This window comes from Galeopterus variegatus, unplaced genomic scaffold (genome assembly GCF_000696425.1).
Source record: "Galeopterus variegatus unplaced genomic scaffold, G_variegatus-3.0.2 Scaffold2137, whole genome shotgun sequence".
In the NCBI taxonomy this organism is placed as follows: domain Eukaryota; kingdom Metazoa; phylum Chordata; class Mammalia; order Dermoptera; family Cynocephalidae; genus Galeopterus; species Galeopterus variegatus.
Window position 1 is genome coordinate 344,798 of NW_007728248.1, and position 20,484 is coordinate 365,281.

Below are 20,484 nucleotides of genomic sequence, written 5' to 3' on the forward strand. Positions count from 1 at the left end.
CTCCAGCACTCAGACCTTATCTCACAGTGGTTTCTTGCACACACCTGCGAGCTGCAATCCACAGACCCCCCTCCTGGTTTCACCTGATGCTCTCAGATTGGCCTGCCTTGCTTTCTCCTGTGAGCACCAGTTGGTGGTCTGGGGGTCTCAGGAGGACCCCTTTTCCTTCCCTCTGTTTTATCTTGCAAGGATGCTGACACTGATAGATCTTGGACATGGCTGGCACCATCTTGGACACGGTCATGTCACTGACGTCATCATGGATGTGACCGGTGCCATCTTGGATGCAACTGATGTCATCATGGACACGACTGGTGCCATACTGAGTACAAAATGGCCATGGGTCTTTTACCCTACCTTGTGGTTTCTTCAAACAAAGGAACCCTCTACCTCGTGGTTTCCTGGACAAAGAGCCCTTCCACTCTTGCCTGGAGGTACCTCCCATCTTGACTATGTCACCCCCATCCCCCACACCTGCACCAATAGTCGACCTGATCAACACACCAGCACTCCCTCCCCCTCCCCGCCTGCGTTTTTTGTGCCCACCAACCCACATAAGCGTATGTACTACTCCTAGCTGCCTGCCCCGCCATTTTCAGCACAGCCCGGCAGGGTTTTCCTCCTTTAATAAAGCCTGAATGGTACCCGACGTTTGGCTCATTTTCTTGCATTTTGGTGCTGAAACCCGGGAAGGGTCTTGGCCGGACCGTGAGCCAATCCCCTCTCTTGGGTTGATGGGCTCCTGCCCGCCCTTCCTGGACCTGCCGGACCGGGTGCCCCGGGACTCTCTGGTTTTCGCCTTGCCGCTTCAGACCAGCACATCCACCACCGGCCTCATTTGGGGTGAGTTAGGGGAGTCCTTCCCATCTACTCCTACAGGTTTTCTTGATCCTCTGTCTACGACTATGGTCTCACTCGAAAGACCAGGCTCCTGGCTGAGAAAACCCCTCTCCTGCCCGGTGACAGGGGACGCCCTCATACCGGTGGCTGCCCTCTGTCCGAGGGGGCAGAGCAACAACAGGGACGCCTCTTGTTGTTCCCGCCCTCTTTCTACTGGGACTGCTCCCCTTTCTCACCCTCAGCAGGGGGTCCTCTCAGACCAGACCCTCCCGATCTACTCCTCTGGGGAGCCTCATTGCTAATCTACCACTCCTCAGCCTACAAGGAGATATAAAACCCAAACAGCTCCTTTTTTATTGTAATCAAGTTTGGCCAAGATATAAACTCGATAACGGATCCCAATGGCCAGAAAATGGTACCTTTGATCTGGCCACCCTAACAGACCTTGATAACTTCTGTCACAGAAGCGAGGCAGGAGAGATTCCCCACGTTCAGGCTTTCTTCTACCTTTGGTCTCGCCCCTCCCTCTGTCAAACCTGTACTATGTCCCAAATCCTCCTTGCCCACGCTTGGCCTCCCCCATCGGAGGCTGGCCCTCCCTTCGACCCCTCAGACCACTCCGCACCCTGGCCCCCGCCATATGCCTCCGGCCCCTCCCCAGCCCCTTTGCCTGCACCAACCCCTCCCCTTTGCCACCCCACAGCCGGGATGCCTCCTGCACCCCTCCGGCCCCTCCTGACCCGCCAGCCCCCTTGTATCCCCTTTGCGAGGTTGCCGCTACGGAGGGCATTGTTTGTGTCCATATCCCCTTTTCTCTTTCTGACCTTTCCCAGATTGAAAAGCATCTTGGATCTTTCCAAACAGACCCCAAAACTTATGTAGAGAAATTTAAATACCTCTTACAATCCTATGACCTTACCTGGCATGATATTTTCATGATCCTTACAACTACCCTTTCACCTGAGGTTCGAGAACAGGTCTGGGTTGTGACCCAACAACACACAGACAAGTCACATGTACAAAACAATAGATTGCCCACAGGTGTTGAAGCCCTGCCCTGTGTTGACCCCAATTGGAATTATAAGAGTGGACACGGGGACCGTGACCTCCGAGATCAAATGGTCACCCATATACATTCTGCTTTACAAAAACTTACCCACAAGTTGGTTAACTATGATAAATTGAGAGAAATTACCCAACGATCCACTGAGAACCCCAGCGAGTTCCTGACCCGTCTCTCCGAGGCACTACAAAAATAGACCAGCATAGATCCCGCTTCCCCGGCTGGGACGGCTCGCCTCCACTCCCACTTTTTCACTCAGTCAGCCACAGACATTCGGAAAAAACTAAAGAAACTCGAAGATGGCCCCAATTCCAGCCAGAGAGACCTCCTCAATCTGGCTTTCAAGGTTTTTAACAGTAGGAGGAGGAAAAGAAGGAGTGATACAAGAGAGATCAGGCCAAATACCAGCTTCTGGCCGATGCCATCCAGGGACCCTCTACCCAAAGGACTCACATATCAAAACTTCATTGTGCTACCTGGCAACTGTTTCAAGTGTGGCCAACTGGGCCACTGGGCTAGACCCTGTCCTAACCCTAGGCTCCCTCCCAGGCCTTGCCCACATTGCAAGCAGGAGGGCCACTGGGGGGTTGACTGCCCCGCTTGCCAGAGAGGGAGTGGGCCAATCCCTGCCCCACTGGTAAGACCATCCTTGCCTGAACTTCTTGGCTTTGCCCAGGAGGAGGACTGACAAAGCCCAGGGTTCGAGGCCCCCACAGAGATCACCACGTGTGAGCCCAGGGTAACTCTCCTCACAGCAGGTAAGCTGATCTCTTTTATTATCAACACAGGGGCCACTTATTCCACTCTCCCCAAATATTTGGGGCCCACCGCTTCATCCTCTAACTCTGTGGTGGGTGTTACAGGATCCAAATACTGCCCTTGAGTGACACCACCCCTCTCCTGTACACTTTACCACACCTACTTTTCACATAAATTCCTGGTTATGCTCCAATGCCCTGCCCCTTTATTGGGGCATGACATTCTCTCGAGGTTCAGGGCAACTTTAACCTTATATGATCAGACGCCTTCCTTGCTGTTGTTGACCCAAGCTGCCCCAGACCTGGACTCTATGGACTCCACCTTTCCCTTTTCCTCTAACCTGGTCAAGCTGATTGTATGGGATACATCTTCCCCCTCCATCGCCACTCATCACTACCCCATCCGTGTTCTTTTTAAAGAATTTTCTCTTTTTCCTAACATATCTCAATACCCCATTGCTCTCAATCATCTCATAGGGTTAAAGCCCATCATACATAAACTCCTTTCCTCCAACCTTTTGCAACCCACTCATTCACCATACAACACACCCATCCTCCCAGTGAAGAAGTCTGATGGCTCATACCGCTTGGTTCAGGACCTCCGAGCCATTAATGCAGCCGTTTTACCCATAACCCCTGTTGTTCCCAATCCCTACACCCTCCTACCCACCATTCCTACTGCAACCTGTTTCTTTTCAGTCCTTGACCTCAAAGATGCTTTCTTTTCTATTCCCCTTCACCCCTCCTTCCAAGACTTGTTCACCTTCATGTGGACCGATCCCGACACACATTGATCCCAACAACTCACCTGGACAGTCCTGCCCCAGGGGTCTCAGGATAGCCCCCACTTCTTTGGCCAAGCCTTAGCTCAAGACTTACCTGAACTTCCACCCACCTCTAGCACTACACTACAATATGTAGATGACATTCTCCTATGTAGCCCCTCATATGAGGACTCACAGGCCCACACTATTGCTCTCCTCAATTTCCTGGCCTCCAGGGGATATTGAGTGTCTCCTGGCAAGGCCCAAATTTCCTCCCCTTCACTCACCTATTTGGCAGTCCACCTTACTCCCAGCACCAGAGAGATAATGGTAGATCACAAGAGTCTAATTTCCGAACTCCCTACCCCCACCACAAAGGGTGAAATCCTTTCCTTCCTGGAACTTGCAGGGTACATTTACCTATGGATTCCCAATTTTGGCGTGCTAGCCATAAATGGGTTTATAATGGACTTATGAGGCAGCCAAAGGGGATCCTGCCATTCCCTTACATCCCACAAAGCCCATTCATTCTCCCTTCCAGTGACTAAAGGCAGCTTTCCTTACAGCCCCAGCTCTCCCTCTCCCAAACCTGTCTCGTACTTTTATTCTATATGTCACCAAGACCCAGTTGGGGTTTTGGGACAAGAGGCAGGAGATATTTTCTCTCTGGTTGCATACCTCTCAAAACAACTAGACACCACAGCCCAGGGATGGGCCCCTGTTTACGGGCCTTGGCGGCAGCTGCCCTTCTAGCACAAGAAAGCTCTAAGTTAACCTTTAGACAACAGTTATTTGTTCCCCCCACCATCTTCAAGACTTTGTCAGTCATAAGGCAATGTCAATTCTCTCTCCTGCCTGTCTACAACTCATCCACCTTACTTTCATTGAAAATTCTCAGTTTTCCTTTAAACCTTGTCCTCCCTTGAACCTAGCCACTCTCATCCCAAGGCACTCTCAACCTATAGAACACAACTGTACTAGACTTTTTCCTCAATCCCTTTCCACACATCTCACCACATGCCATTACAGAGCCCCAACACACATGGTTCATAGATTGGGAGCGCCACCTCTGTACCAGCCCCCTGGGTGGGATATACCATAGTAAGCTTAACACAAACCATCGAGGCTGCTCCCCTTCCTCCTAACACCACCTCCCAACAGGCAGAACTTCTTGCCCTCACCTGTGCTCTCACCCTGGCCAATGGTAAATGAGTCAATATATACATGGATTCTAAATATGCCTGCCACATCTTACATTCTTGCACAGCTATATGGAAGGAGAGAGGATTCATGACTACCCAAGGAGGGCCCATAAAAAATGGACACCTCATCAGGACGCTTCTTGAGGCTGCCCAGCTTCCAAAGGAGGTCAGAGTTATACACTGCAGGGGACGTCAGGCCTCCAGTAGCCCCATAGCTCAGGGTAACAAACAAGCAGACCTTACTGCAAAGCAGGCTGCTCAATCATCAGACCCCCACACTTCCTTCACCCAGGTTCTTCTTATGACCCCTATGCCTTCACCCCAGTACACCCCTCAAGAGGTACACCACCTCCTAGAAGTGGGGGCAGAAAAGAAAGATGGCTGGTATGTTATTTCTGGTCATTATGTTCTCCCTGAGACACAAGCAAAACAAATCCTCTTAGATTTCCATAATACTATCCACATAGGCCACGAACCCCGTCACTCCAGCCTTTATACTATTGTCCCCACATGAGCAAATTACTTAAGCAAACCACCAAAAACTGCCCCATTTGTTCCCGTTGCTCCAATCAGGGTGGCCTTCAGATTCCATCCTTTCCCACCCATCAGGCTAGAGGCTGCACTCCTGGCTGAGATTGGCAAGTTGATTTTACCCACATGCCTCCCCACAAGAAAATGCACTACCTCTTAACCTTAGTAGATACCTTCCCAGGATGGGCAGAGGCTTTCGCTTCCATTTCAGAGGATGCAGCCACAGTGACACGAGCTCTCACCTCAGAAATCATCCCCCGTTTTGTCCTACCCACCGGCCTGCAGTCAGACAATGGCCCGGCATTCATTTCCCAAGTCACACAACTCGCAGCCCAAGCCCTAAACATCAAGTGGAACCTTCACATACCATATCGGCCTCAGTCGTCCAGCAAAGTAGAAAAGGCTAATCATCTTATTAAAACACACCTCACCAAATTGTCCATGGAGCTTCATCTTCCCTGGACACAGCTCCTCCCTTTGGCACTAGCTCACTTACGGGCTGCCCCCCGTAAACCCACTCTCTTCAGCCCATTTGAACTCATGTATGGCAGGCCCTTCACCCTTATGCCACTACCTCCTAGCCCATTGCCTTTAGGCCAGTATCTCCCTACTCTTTCACTTATTAGGGACCTTCTTCATGAACAAGCCAAACTTTTACTACCCCATCCTTTCCACACTACTTCCTCAAATTTAAAACTAAGCCCAGGACAACAAGTATACATTAAAACCCGGACCCCAAAGCCCCTCTCACCATGCTGGGAGGGGCCTATACAGTACTTCTCACCACCCCCATGACAGTAAAGGTACTAGGAAAGACCTCTGGGTACCACCTATCTTTGGTAAATTTAGCACCTGAGGCTCCACCCAATGAGTCTATGCACACCAATCCAGAGGGGTCCCTCTGCTCAACCTCTAACCCAACATTTCTATATACTTTGTCTATCTTAGGACCTACAAATTAAAAAATTTTCAGGACCTCCACTTTTCCCCCAATTCCAGAGGAGAAATAATCTTCCCTCCTGGCAATCATCCCCCTGCTTTTACAGGCCCGCTCTACCTCACTCATACAAGAGCCACTCCAAGATTGATCCCAACCTGCTATCGTGAGTTTGCCATCGTGGGACATGATAAGCATATTGCCACCCTGTGTCTCTAACCTTTACTGTGCTATTTGTCTTGACACTGGCTATAGGATTGGCATCCACCACCCCAAGAGATTGCAGCACCATAGAAAAAATTCTCCTGGCACTCCTATACCTCCTATCAGTAGGATGTTTCTTAACAAATCTCGCTGAGTCAATGTACCTTTTGAATTAACTCTTTCTGTCCCAATCCCAAAAGAGATGATATTTCCCCGACAGTTATCCTTTCACTGTTACAGGCCCGCTTCACATCGTTTATTCAGGATCTAATCCGAGATGGATCCCAGCCTGCCTCCTTTGACGTGGATAACATCCTTGAGTGGGTGACTGAGCTAGCCTGGCAGGGCGTCCTCTGCGATTACACCCCCTACGTATTTGCCCTGTACTCTTTTTTTCTATTATGTGTTCTCTCAGCCCCCCTGCCCTCACATTTTCCCTCCTCTGTTTATGCGGCTTTCACCATTAACACAGGTATCTGCTTCACCATGAACACAGTGCATTTCCCAGGTCAGAATCTTTGGGTCAGGATGGACGATCAGTGCACAGGCACTGGCTACACTTGGGCACGGGGCTGTCAAAACTAGTCTCACAGCTATTACACATCTTCCGGCCCCCTGCTATGAGAGGTCCACAGCCACATCATGTTCCCATGAGAAAACAAACTACTGGATGGTTCTTTCCAAGGGGGATTCTGCTGGAGCCCAGTGCCCTCCAAGAGGCAAATATGTGTGCTTCACTAAAACCACACACCTAGGTGATAGCGGTGGGGGAGGGCTCCAGGATGAAACACGTCAAAAAACAAAGTAAGTCATTTGAAGTCTTACTCCCACCCAGCCAAGCCAACATCCTCTCCAGCTCCCTTGACCCTGACATCCATCCCAAATAGACCCCAAAGTTATACAGATCCTCAGTGCCACCCACCATTTGCTTAATTATATGTCCCCCTCATTAGCAGGGGGGTGCTGGCTCTGCCTGCGATTGGCCCTTCCCCCATACCAGGCTACACCCCTGTCTAACTTCAATCTGTCTAATTGGCCTGCAGACAATCACACCTCAGTCCTCTTGGGGGTGGTGGCCACCCACATCACTTTAACTCAGCCAGCAGGGTATTGTCTAACAAATCTTACTGGCAATACAGAAGTGGGCAATCTCACAGTAAAAGATTGCAACCAGACCATTTTGAGGGACAACACAAACATCACCTGTAGCTCCTGGAAGGGGGTCTACTTTGTGGGCCATTTTCATACCAATGCCTTCCACAGAACTGGATGGGAACTTGTGCCTTAGCAATTTTAACACTCCAAATTAACATTGTCCCTGGCAACCAAATTTTAGAAATCCCTCTGGTGGCTCATACTCGGGTGAAATCAGCTACTCAGGTTATTCCCCTGCTCCTCGGGCTCGGCACAGTGGCAGGAGTGGGGACAGGAGTGGGAGGCATAGCTACCTCAACAATTTACTATCATAAAGTAACCCAAGAACTGGCTGATGGAATTGAACAGGTAGCCCAAACTATGATAGCTCTCCAAGAACAATTAGATTCCCTAGCAGAAGTGGTCTTACAGAACAGGTGAGGAGTAGACCTGTTAACAGCAGAGAAGGGAGGTCTCTGTTATTCTTAGGAGAAGAATGCTGCTTTTATACCAATAAATCTGGCATCATTAGAAATATGGCCCAACAACTCCGTGACCAAATGGCAAAAAGGAGACAGGCTGCCACTGATTCTTGGGAAGGGTGGAGTGAGCTATGGAAATGGGCCCCTTGGCTGATGCCCCTGCTGGGACCCCTTACCATGCTGGGACTTCTCCTGCTGTTTGGCCCCTGTCTTTTCTGGTGTTTTTCCAAATTTTTGCAGAACCATATGCAGGCTTTTGCCAACCAAAAGGTAAATGAACTGTTCATGGAACATAAATATCAACCTCTCCCTTTAGAAGATCTCACCCTACGACAGGATGATGGCAGTTTTGTGTGGCCAGATTTTTCCTCCTCACCCAGTCAGCAGGAAGTAGCTTCAGAAGAATGAGACCTTTTCCCCTTTTCCCCTTTTCTTATACTTAAAAGGCAGGAATGATAGATCTTGGACGTGGCCGGCGCCATCTTGGACACAGTCGCATCACTGACGTCATCATGGATGTGACTGGTGCCATCTTGGATGCAACTGATGTCATCATGGACATGACTGGCGCCATATTGAGTACAAAATGGCCACCAGTCTTTTACCCTACCTCATGGTTTCTTCAAACAAAGGAACCCTCTACCTCATGGTTTCCCAGACAAAGAGCCCTTCCACTCCTGCCTGGAGGTACCTCCCATCTTGACTATGTCACCCTTACCCACCACACCCTCACCAATAGTCGACCTGATCCCACACACCAGCACTCCCTCTCCCTCCCCGCTTGCATTTTTTGTTTCCACCAACCCATATAAGCATATGTGCTCCTCCTAGCTGCCTGCCCTGCCATTTTGAGCACAGCCCAGCAGGGTTTTCCTCCTTTAATAAAGCCTGAATGGTACCCGACGTTTTGGCTCATTTTCTTTCAGACACCACATGGGTCTAGTAGCTGTAGATGGTTTGCCCCACCCACTCATATTTTGGGATTTGTGGGGACACCTTGTCACCTTCTTTTGTAATAGATGTCTGTGGATTTCTGGTCTTGTTATCTGTTTTGGGTCAGGTTCGCTAGAAGCAGAGCCTGAGATGGGGACTCTTGCACATGTGATTAACTCAGGGAGTGCTCTCTGTAGAAAAGTGGGGAAGGAAGCAGGAGAGAGCAGAGGAAGGAGCTGAGCAAAGATGTGTTCTCAGATGGGAAGAGTATCAGCTTGACCGCATGAGAGCTCTGGATGTGAGCTGCACCACAGAACTGTCCCACCTTAGGTAAGGGGGTGTGCGTGGCCTTTTCATCCCATGTCCATCAGTCATTGGTTATGGGTGGCTTCCTGAGAGGTGTCATGTCATGGGCGAGGGAATCCCATTAAACTGAGAGCAACTCTCCAGAGAAGGGGCAGCTGTGAGCCATTGGTGTTCATGTGTGGGGGTTGTGCATCAGCTCAGCGAAGGGAGTCGGGGCATCAATAGCATCCAGTACCATCCACTACACTCCCCTAGTTAGTCTCTGTTTTTTTTTTTTGTCTTTTTTCGTGTCCGGCAACGGATCGCAACCCTCAGTGTCGCGCCCGTACCGGACCGGGACCGGCAACGGGATCGCAACCCTCGGTGCTGCGCCCGCACCTCACTCAGCCAGTGAGCGGGAACTGGTCTGTATGTGGGATCCGAACCCTCGGCGGGAGCGCCGCCGCGCTCCCAAGCGGTGCACTGTAGCAGTGCGCCACTGGGCCGGCCCTAGTCTCTGTTTTTATGCAGGGAGTTGGGTGCAATTCTAGAACCATGTCACTGTCACCTTTCCAGAATCTGGGTTATCCTTTAGGTGTCACCTCTCTTTCTCCAGGAAGCACCCAATCCCTTCTTTTTCACAGAGTCCAGGTCTGAGAGAAACAGAAACCTACAATAGTAAGTTAAGGATTATATAACAATCTCCATGAGGGAAGGCTTTATGTCCTTTTACTTTTGCACAGTACGCATGGTGGGTGTCATCACTGGATGGGCTTTTCTTGATGGGGCACCAAGCAGAAAGAAGTCCAATGTCTATGGATTGTTGTTTCCCGTTCTTGGAAGAAATCTCTGACAGGTCCCGCAGCTTTGGGAACCACTCAGTTACAAAGACAGGCTCATTGTAGAGACTACAAAGCCCAGTCTGTTGTCTGATTTAAATCTTCCCCTCCTCTTCCCTTAGAAGGAGGAAAGCTGGAGGAGGGAGCATGGGCAGAGTTGTCAGTGTTCCACAACCTACTTCCTTCTTCACTGCAGGCTGCCGTTTCTGGCCCCTCAGGGGTGGAGGAGGAGGGTGGGAGGCAGCGGTGGGGAAGCTGGTGTGCAACAGGCACAGTAGCCACCTGAGATTGCTCTCCGCTGGCTCTCTCCCATGCGGCACTTTTGTGGGTTTCCAGAACAGCCTCCCACTTGGGTCTCTGACTACAGAGCTCTTTCTGCTCCCAGCTCCCTAGGCATGTTTTGGTCTTTTCACATCTCCAAGTGACTCTCTTGGGCAGGATACCCTCTAAGATGATGCCAGCCAGTGGCTGTGGGAACCATATTAGCATCCAGAATGCTCATTTCTGTGACCACCCTTTCCTTCATCAGTGGAGAGGCAGCTTGCCCCCAGTGAAGTCCTCTCTTTGCTCAGCTCCCAAGCATAGAAAACTCCAGACACACACGGCCTTTGGTCCTGCTGGACTTCTCCTATTGATCTTCCAACACCACCCTAAGTTCACCAGACTTCAGGAGGCATTTTTCAAGTAGCCTGAGACCTCTTCTGAGCCCCTCCCTCTGTGGTGGGGTTTGGGGGAGCACAACCCCTCAACAAATACCCATTACAAAATACTCCACTGCCCTCAAACCCTAGTCTCATTTCTGTAGCCCAGAGATGTGAGATGGGCTAATGCCTGACAATCCAGTTTAATGGTCCCTTGCTATGTCCTGCACAGGTGGTGTAGTATCTTAATTTAGGGTGTGGGGATGTTAGCCCAACTCCAAGAAAGACAATTATTTCAATATCCTGTTCTTTAGCCATTCAATAAATATTTGTTTGGTGGCTAGTTTGTACAGGATTATAGTTTGATTTTCTTTTTAGCTGAGGGAAGCTAAACTTCTTTGTTCTTCGTTAGGCAAAGGTAGGGTGTAGTCTGGCCATTATTCTGGGTTTAGAGTGTTAGGAAACCTTTTGGGACTCGACCAAGGTCATCTCCCCGGTTGCCTAGTACATAAAACCTACTAGAAGAGAAAAGAGGATTAATCTGCATAAGGTTTCTGGGGCTTTGTGGGAGGACAGGAACCAATATACCAATCTTTACTCTCCTAAATTAATAGAGACCTGGTGGGAGAAACTGGTGGGGAACCTGACCAAAGCCAAGTGGTACAGAGAAGAGCTTTGGGAACCATGAAATAAAATCAAATTGAAGAAAAGAGGAGAGTTTGATAACCTAGCCTCAAAATGAAGCTGCTAAAATTTTCTCTGGAATTGAAAGCAGGGACTCAAAGAGGTATTCCTACACCCCTGTTCATAGCAGCATTATTCACAATAGCCAAAAGGTGGGAACAACCCAAGTGTCCCTCAACAGATGAAGGAGTAAACAAATGTGATATATCCATGCAAGGGAATATTATTCAGCCCTTAAAAAGGAATGAAGTTTGGGTCCAGCCCATGACTCACTTCGGAGAGCGTGGTGCTGACAACACCAAGTCAAGGGTTAAGATTCCCTTACTGGTCATCTTAAAAAAAAAAAAAAAGAAGTGAAGTTCTGATACACATTATAACATGAATGAACCTTGCAAGCATTGTTCTGAGTGAAAGAAGCCAGTCACAAAAACAAATATTGTATGATTCCACTTACATGAGGTACCTAGAAGAGGCAAATTCGTAAAAGCAGAAAGTGAAATAGAGGTTACCAGGGCCTGGGAAGAGGGAGAATGAGTTCAATTGCTTAATAGATACAGAGTTTCTGTTTGAGATGACAAAGTTGTGAAGATAGATGGTGATGATGGTTACAAAACATCATGGATGTACTTAATGCCACTGAATTAGACACCTAAAAATGGTTAAAATGGTAAACTTTATGTTATGTATATTTTAGTACAATAAAAAAGAATTTCCTGTGGACCTACTCACTTGGTTGTCCCCTAGAAAACACTGGTCTGAGATGAGGTGAGTAATTGAAGAGGGAGCCCACAGGCGGCTTGTGGGAAGGATGCTGTCTTCATTAGAAGATGGTTAGTGGCCTACTCTGGGAGCTGGTCCAAAAAGGAGCCATTGTAGAGTGACCCACAATTACCAGGCACACTGTGTTACTCGGTTTTCTCTGGGATGTCAAGCTGCAGAATCAAACAGCACCCGCCCCGCTGAACAACAGCGCCCCCCATTGAGATGTGGATGTTGGATAAGAGGCTTTCCTGGACTGCTTAATGTCCCTGGGTAAGTTGAATAATTTAGACGGTAGGGGAAGTTCTTGAATATTATTTAAAAAGAGATGTCAGACCATAAGGGGGCAATACTTAACACAAAGGAATATATTGCTAATGGAGGACCTCAAGGAGATACTGGGAAGATATTATTTTAGGGTTGGGCTTTCCCTAAAACTATATGAATACATTTCACCTGCTTAAGCCCTGAACATGGCAATGAATTTTTGTGTGTATATGTGTTTTCAAGACACAGGGAAAAGGTGGGGAGGAAGGGCTGAAGAAAAGGAACAGATCAGACCTGTCTCTGTGGTGTCTTTAATAAGGAAGAGTGACCCAACTTGGATTTATTTTATAACTGGGTGTCGGTTTGAACTTGACTGGACAGGAATCATCTTTCAAAGCCATCCTGAGTTGACTTTAACACTCTCTCCAGAATAGCAACAGCATCAGCAGGAGCTTTTGTGGGTCAGGCCAGCTCTGTTTCCCTGACAATAAGATCATCCTAGCTAGACTCAGGTACTGCTTAACCAAGTTAGGTTCAGAATAATTTAAAGCCTCAGCACGTTGAATTTGGAAATCAGCTGAAGGAATGACAGTTTAAAGGCTGATTTATGCTTTATTTGACTTGGAGAGGTAGAGGGAAGAATAATTGAGCACATGGTTCTTGGAAAAAATTGATATGAAGGCATCTTGGAGAGGATTGTTATATTCCCTGCATCTCATGATGTTACAGACTCTGCCCTTATCACTCAGACAATATTTTTATATCCATTCTGGTTACTTTCAGTGAAATTTTTTATTCTATGCATAAAATGCTCCATACAAGAGCACTAGATGCCTTTGAAGATCTATTCATCCACCCATCCATAACCCACCCATTCATGTATCCATCCATCAATCCATCCACCCACATATCCGTCCGTCCATCCATCCATCCATCCATCCATCCATCCATCCATCCATCCATCCATCCCCATCCATCCATCCATCCATCCATCCATCCATCCATCCATCCACCCACCCACCCATCCACCCACCTTCTTAAAATCTTTCAAATCTAGTAACTCCCGTCCATCCAAATTTTCTTCACTGCATTTTGGCAGTAGCCTCCTCACTGGTTTCCTAGCCTCCAGCCTTTCCCATCTTGCAATTTTTGCCCACGTTGCAGCCTGAATGATCTTTCTACACTTCAATTTCCTCATTTGAAATAATCAAGGTAATAAAATTTATTTCTCTGGATCATTATAAATGGAAACATTATTTATTCATTCAACAGGTATTTGTTGAGCTCCTACTTTATATACCAGTCTCCATTTTAGGCACTGGGGATACAGTAGCAAACAAGACAGGTTTCTGCCTTTCAATTTTAGTGGGAGAGACAGGCAGTGATTGCATAATCAAATAAATGCATGATGCAATTTCAAGTGGTAATAAATATTTAGAAGAAAAATAGTAATGTACATGAAGTGCTTAACACTGTGCCTGGCACATATAGGTGTTTAACTATGTTATTGTCATATTAATAGTAGTTAGTGTTATCATGCTGTTAGTCTCCCTGAAACCTTTAAATAATAATCGTAATTATTGAGCATTTATTGAGGACTTAATCTGAACCAGCCATTATGCTGAGCATTTTAATCGCACAACAACCCTATGAGGTGGATATGATTATTTCCCTTATTTTACATGTGGAAGCTGAGGCACAGTCTCTCATTGTCTTCAAGGAAATGTCCAAACTCCTTACTTGGTTATTCAGGCCTTTCATCATCTGCCTTTATGTCTTGCTGCCCTGTCTGCTACCTTTTCACTCCCTGTTTTCAAGACTCAGTTCAGGCATCACCTCCTCTAGGAAGTTTTCCCTTACCACTACTCTCCCCATTCTCTGCCACTGCTGGGCTGGGTTATGTGCTTTGCCCCTGGGTTGCCACATTTCTCCTATCACAGAGCTCCTCCACGGTACTGCATTTGTCCACCATGTGTTTACTGCCTGGGAGAGAATGTGAGTTCTCTGAGTGTGGGGCTCTTGCCTTCTTTCTCTCTAACCCCAGCATCCAGCCCAGTGCCAGGCACATAGTAGCTACTCAATAAATGAATGCTAAAGATGTTCTGTTGTGATCCTTTGTCTCTCCGGGGGAAGTTGTGTAGATCAGAGAGGAGTTAACTTGGAACACAGTGTGGATTAGGAACTCCAGGAAGTGGTTCTAATTCTGACCTTTCCTGCGCTATGTGACCCATAGCTAGTTATTCGACCTCCCCGTGCCTCTGCTAGATCATATAAACAGATACAAGGTTGACGGGGAAGTGTTTTGCAAACAACCAACGAACCAATTTGTAGCACTGATAAAAGCATACTTAGTCTGGATTCCTAGCTTCTCATGTTTGTCACAGAAAAAAATCCAGATTTTTCAGAATCTAAATTTGTAAGTAGATAAAAGGGTGAAATGAAAAAGTCGTTTTGCTTTGAAAGGGACATGCCTACTTGACCTTTCTAAATTACAACTTCTCTATACAATGGAGTATGCTAAGAGCATAGACTCTGCCAACTAAATTGCCTGATTTAAATTCTCCTATACTACTTACCAGAGTGAGACCTTGAGCATAGTTTTATCCTCTCTGGTCCCCACTGTCATCATCTGTAAAATGAGACAATAAAAGTTCTTGGTTTATACACTTGTTGTAAGGATTAAATTAGAAAATAATGTATGCAAATGCCTGACACATAGTAAGCACATAATATATCATAGCTATATTATTTATGCATGAAAATTATTTTAGTTGTTAAAAGTGTTTTGCTTCATATTCACCTTTTGGGACCATATTCATTTGTATAAAGAAGGAGCATCCTGGTGGCCCATGTGAAAAGGGAAACATGATTAAAGTAGTCATATTTCTGACCAGCTAACATGGAGCACTGGGTAGGAAGAATAGAGCAGTAAGGCAAGCTGGGTACTCTTGCTCTCTTTCCAAATGCAAGTTTGTTATGGAGTTTGAGCTTGGTGAGAAGTGATAAGCTGATTAGCCTGGGAACCTTTTGGTTGAAAGATTTGTTCGTCAGATTTGTTGGTGGGCGGCTATCTCTAAGCCTGGCCGGGGCTCCAAGAAGGTCTCTAAACTGAATTTAGACCTTGATAGATAAACTGCCAATCCATCTGTCCACACTGCAGCCAGGCTGAGCAGGTAGCTTCCACTGCACCCAGGAGGAAGTGCACCCTTAGCAAGACATACAAGCTCTGGCCCTGCCTGACTCCCTAATCTCATCTCTCACTTCTCCCCACTTTAGCTCCCAGCCAGACTGACTCACTTGTATTTCTCATGTTGCTTTCCTCTAGCCTTTGCATGTGCTGATCCTTCTGATGGGAACTGTCCCCCTCTTCCTTTGCTCCTGTCTCCTGCAATGCCCTTGATCCAGACAACCAGGGCTGCTGCTTGAGCCTTGAGCTTCAGATGGCCCTCTTCTGGTCATACTCCTCTTCATAGGATAAAGAATTCATGGGTGCAATGGCACCTGCCCACCTGGAACAGGTGCTTTCCTACTAGAACACACTTACAGTAGCCTGGACCCTCCCAGATTCTCTGCTTAAACAGCTCTGAGACCATTTCCAAGGCCTGCCTGGGCTTTCTCCCTGGGCCTGACTTTCTAAGTGTGGATAACACCACTCATGTGTACCCCTAGGCCTCCTGCAGGCCAAGAGAAAGCCATTGTGGGCATACAGCCAGAGCTTGAATGCACGGGATGGGGTCTGTACACTTGTGCAGGGCCTCTCATGGTTCAGGAAGGAGGGTGGGCGGGGGCTGGAGCGTCTGTTTGTACTTGTAGTAGTCTGCTCTGGCTGCCATAACAGAATACCACAGACTGGGTGTCTTAAACAACAGAAATTTATTTTCACACAGTTCTGGAGTCCAAGATCAAGGTGCCGGCAAAGTTGGTTTCTCCTGAGGCCTCTCTCCTTGGCTTGTACATGGCTGCCTTCTTGCTGTGTCCTCACGTGGCCTTTCCTCTGCATGCACATCCCTGGTGTCTCTTCCTATTCTTATAAGGACACCAGTCCTATTGGATTGGAGCCCCACCCTTACGGCCTCACTTAATCTCAGTTACCTCCTTAAAGATTCTATCTCTAAACACAGTCACAATGGGGATTAGGGCTTCAACATATGTCCGTTTTTGTATTGCTGTAACAGAATTCCTGAGACTGGGTAATTTATTTATTTTTTATTTTATTTATTTATTTATTTAAATTAAACTTAATTGAGAAAAAAACAGAAAAAAACTATGTTACAATTGTAACATAGTTGATTGTATATATCTGTGAGATACAGAGTTGAATATCAATCTCTGTGTGCAATATGTGATGCTCAAATCAAGATAATTAGTATATTCAACATAACACAATGTAATCATTTTTCATGGCCCTTTACCAATTCCTCCCTTACCCAACACCCACCCCTCATCTCTGGTAACTCAGTTCTGTTCTCTTCTCTTAAAAATTCAACGTATTATTGTATCTTTCTTTAAAATTTGTTTATTTTTTAGTTCCCACTTATGCTTATAAGTAAGGACATGCAGTATTTCTCTTGCTGTGTCTGGCTTATTTTACCTAATATGATTTTCTTTAAGTTCATCCATGTTGCTGTGAATGGCAGTATTTCATTCTTTTGTGTGGCAGAGTAGTATTCCATTGTGTAAATATACCAATATACCACATTTTTCTTGTCCAGTCACTGATGATGGACATTTAGTTTGGTTCCAACTCTTGGATATTGTAAATAGAACTGCAGTAAACATGGGAGTGCAGGTATCCCTTCGACATGATGATTTCCATTCCTTTGGATATATACCTAGTAGAGGATTGCTGGACCATATGGCAGTTCTATCTGTAGTTGTTTGAGGAAACTCTGTGCCGTTTTCCATAATGGCTGCACCAGTTTATACTCCCACCAATAGTGTGGGAGGTTCCCTTTTCTCTGCATCCTCACCAACATTTGTTATTCCATGTCTTTTTGATAATAGCCAGTCTAACTGGGGTGAGATGGTATCTCAATGTGATTTCGATTTGCATTTCCCTGATGCTGAGTGATGTTGAACATTTTTTCATGTGTCCGTTGGCCATTTGTGTATTTTCCTTTGAGAAATGCCTATTCAGCTCCTTTGCCCATTTTTTGATTGAGTTGTTTTTTTTTACTGTTAAGTTGAGTTCCTTGTATATTCTAGATATTAATCCTCTGTCGGATGCATACCTTGCAAATATTTTTTCCCCACCTGTAGGTTGTCTTTTTGCTCTGTTCATTGTTTCTTTTGCTGTGCAGAAGCCTTTTAGTTTGATATAATCCCATTTGTTTATTTTTCCTTTTGTTGCCTGTGCTTTGGGGGTCATATTCATAGAGTCTTTGACCAGTCCTACTTCCTGAAGTGTTTCCCATATGTTTTCTTTAAGGAGTTTTATATTTTCAGGTCTTATATTTAAGTCTTTAATCCATTTTGAGTTGATTTTGGTATACAGCGAAAGGTATGGGTCTAGTTTCATTTTTCTGCATATGGATGTCCAGTTTTCCTAGCATCACTTATTGAAAAGGCAGTCCTTTCCCCAATGTATGTTCCTGGTGCCTTTGTTGAAGATCAGTTGGCTATAAGTTTGTGGGCTGATTTCTGGGTTCTCTATTCTGTTCCATTGGTCCAAGTGTTTGTTTTTATGTGAGACTGGGTAATTTATAAAGAAAAGAGGTTTATTTGGCTCACAGTTCTGGACCAGATGCATCTGGCACAAGCCTCAGCCTGCTTCTACTCATGGCAAAAAATAAACAGCAGGGCAGCCAGCCTGTGCAAGGAGATCACATGGCAAGAGGAAGCAAGAGAGAGAGAGAGAGAGAGAGAGAGAGAGAGAGAGAGGGAGCAAGGGAGGGAGAGAGGGGAGGTACCAGGCTCCTTTATACAACCAGCTCTTCTGGGAACTAGTAGAATGAGAATTCACTCACTAACCTCTCCCCACTCCCCCACCCCCACCACCAAGGAGGGCATAAATCTATTCATGAGGGATCTGCCCCCATGACCCAAACAGCTCCCAACAAGGCTACATTGGGGATCAGATTTCAACATGAGCTTTGGAGGAACAAAGGTTGGGGTGGACAAACATGTTCAGACTGTATCATTCTGTCCCTGGCTGGCCCCTTAAAACTCATGTTCCTCTCACATGCAAAATACAATCATTCCATCCCAATAGTCTGAAAAGTCTTAGCTGTTCCAGCACCAGTTTAAAAGTCCAAAGTCTCATCTGAGACTCAAGGCAAAACTCCTCCCAGCTGTGAACCTGTAAAAATAAAAACCAAAGTTATCTACTTCCAAGATACAATGGTGCAACAGACATTGGGTACACATTTCCATTCTAAATGGGAGGAATAAGCCAGAAGAAAAGAGGAAAAGCCTCCAAACAAGTCCAAAACCTAGCAGGGTAGATGTTAAATCTTAAGTTACAGAAAAATCTCCTTTGACTCCAAGTCCTGCATCCTAGGAACAGGAGGTGATTTGGGCCCACAAAGTATTGGGCAGCCCTGCCCCCTGGCTCCCCATGGCATGCCTGCAGCTTTTTCAGGTGTGCATTGCACATTGCCAGTGGTCCTATGGTTCTGGAGTCCTGGTATTGCCCTGGTGGGAGCTCTCTCTGGGAGCTCTGACCCCACGTTTCTGCTTGGCATTGCTCTAGTAGATGCCCTCTGTGGTGGCTCTGCCCCTGCAGCAGGTCTCTGCCTGGCCCCTAGGCTTTTCCACATATCCTCTGAAATCTAGGTAGAGGCTGCCATGCCTCTTCTGCTCTTACATTCTGCTGGCTTGCAGACTTATCACGTGGATGCCACCAAGGTTTCCCACTTGTGCTGTCCAGAGCTACAGCAGGAACCCCACTTGGGGCCACTTGAGGCAAGGCTGCTCCAGCTAGAGTGACAGGGATGCAGAAAGCAGTGTTCCAAGTTGGCACAGGGCAGCAGTGCCCCACCCTAATGGCCTCATTTAACCTCAGTTACCTCCTTAAAGACCCTATCTCCAAACATAGTCACATTGAGGATGAGGGCTTCAACACAGGAATACGGGGGACACAATTCAGCCTGTAACAGTACTCACTCATGTCCTTGGGGCTCTGCAGGTGCCAGGGGTGTCTTGATGGCTGTGAAGTTCTCAATATTTAGCCCAGTCTCTGGCACACATGGGGCATCCTTGTGGAAAGGAGCAGTCTGCAATCTCTATGAACAGCCTTATCCCAATTTAGCCTTGGTGAGTCATTTACTGATCCCTCTGACTGGTTCTTCTCCCGAGGCCAGGAGGCCCAAACCAGCAGCCTCCTCGCTTGTCTTCTTACTCCCATCCTGTCCATGTGGATTTCTCTTTCATTCCCTGCTAAGTACTGCTCTTCCTGCCTCCAGGCCTGTGCACATGCTGCTCCCTATGCCTGAAATACTCACCCTCCTTACCTTCCATTTCTCCCCTTTTCTGGCCAACTCACACTTATCCTTCAAGGTCAATGCCAGGGAGGTGTCAGTCTCTTTGGGCCAGGTTCTCACCACCTGTCCTCCTGAACCATGATTGGTATCACATTTTATTGTTGGCACTTGTCTAATTATCTGTTCTTCTTCTAGTTCTAAGAGCACCCTGGGAGCAGGGACCCTTGATTGCAGAGGGATATCCAGTACCCAGGACAGTGCCTGTCACCTTGTATGTGATCAGTAATAGAATAGAATCCAAAATATGAATGAATGAGCAGATTATACATCCTTTCATCCAGGTTCTCAAACAGAAGTTCTATCTTAGCTGAACCAGGTCACCTGAAACCCCATTCTACCCTGTTTTTTTGGCACAGTATTTGGCATGTAATCAGTGACCAATCACTCTTTGCTGATTATCAGAATTATGTGGATGAAAAAATTAGGATCAAGGACACAGAGCTGGTAAAAAGCTGTCAGAGATTTGAGTTCCTTTGGTACTCAGCTTTCAGGCCAAATCTCTCTCTGATATCATTAAGTCACAACAAAAGATTTTTTTTTTCTTTTTTAATATTATGTTGAGATTTTATTTTATTTTTTTATGTTTAGATCTATGATTTATTTTATTTTATTTTTTTTTCGTTAAATTTTAATTTTGTCAATATACACTGTATATGATTATTATGGCCCATCACCGACAC

The 20,484-nt window shown here is 46.6% G+C and overlaps 1 protein-coding gene across 1 annotated transcript; it reads left to right on the forward strand.

The window, feature by feature from the left end:
• Window positions 1–333: 333 nt before the first annotated feature.
• On the forward strand, window positions 334–8,494 carry LOC103596888 (the record flags this gene model as incomplete). The annotated part of the gene is made up of 6 exons (XM_008580651.1): window positions 334–434; window positions 1,086–1,255; window positions 4,693–4,967; window positions 6,540–6,671; window positions 8,156–8,266; window positions 8,362–8,494. Coding segments are annotated over exons 1-6 (922 nt in total), but the record flags the coding sequence as incomplete, so codon positions are not given.
• Between the last annotated feature and the right edge of the window lie 11,990 nt (window positions 8,495–20,484).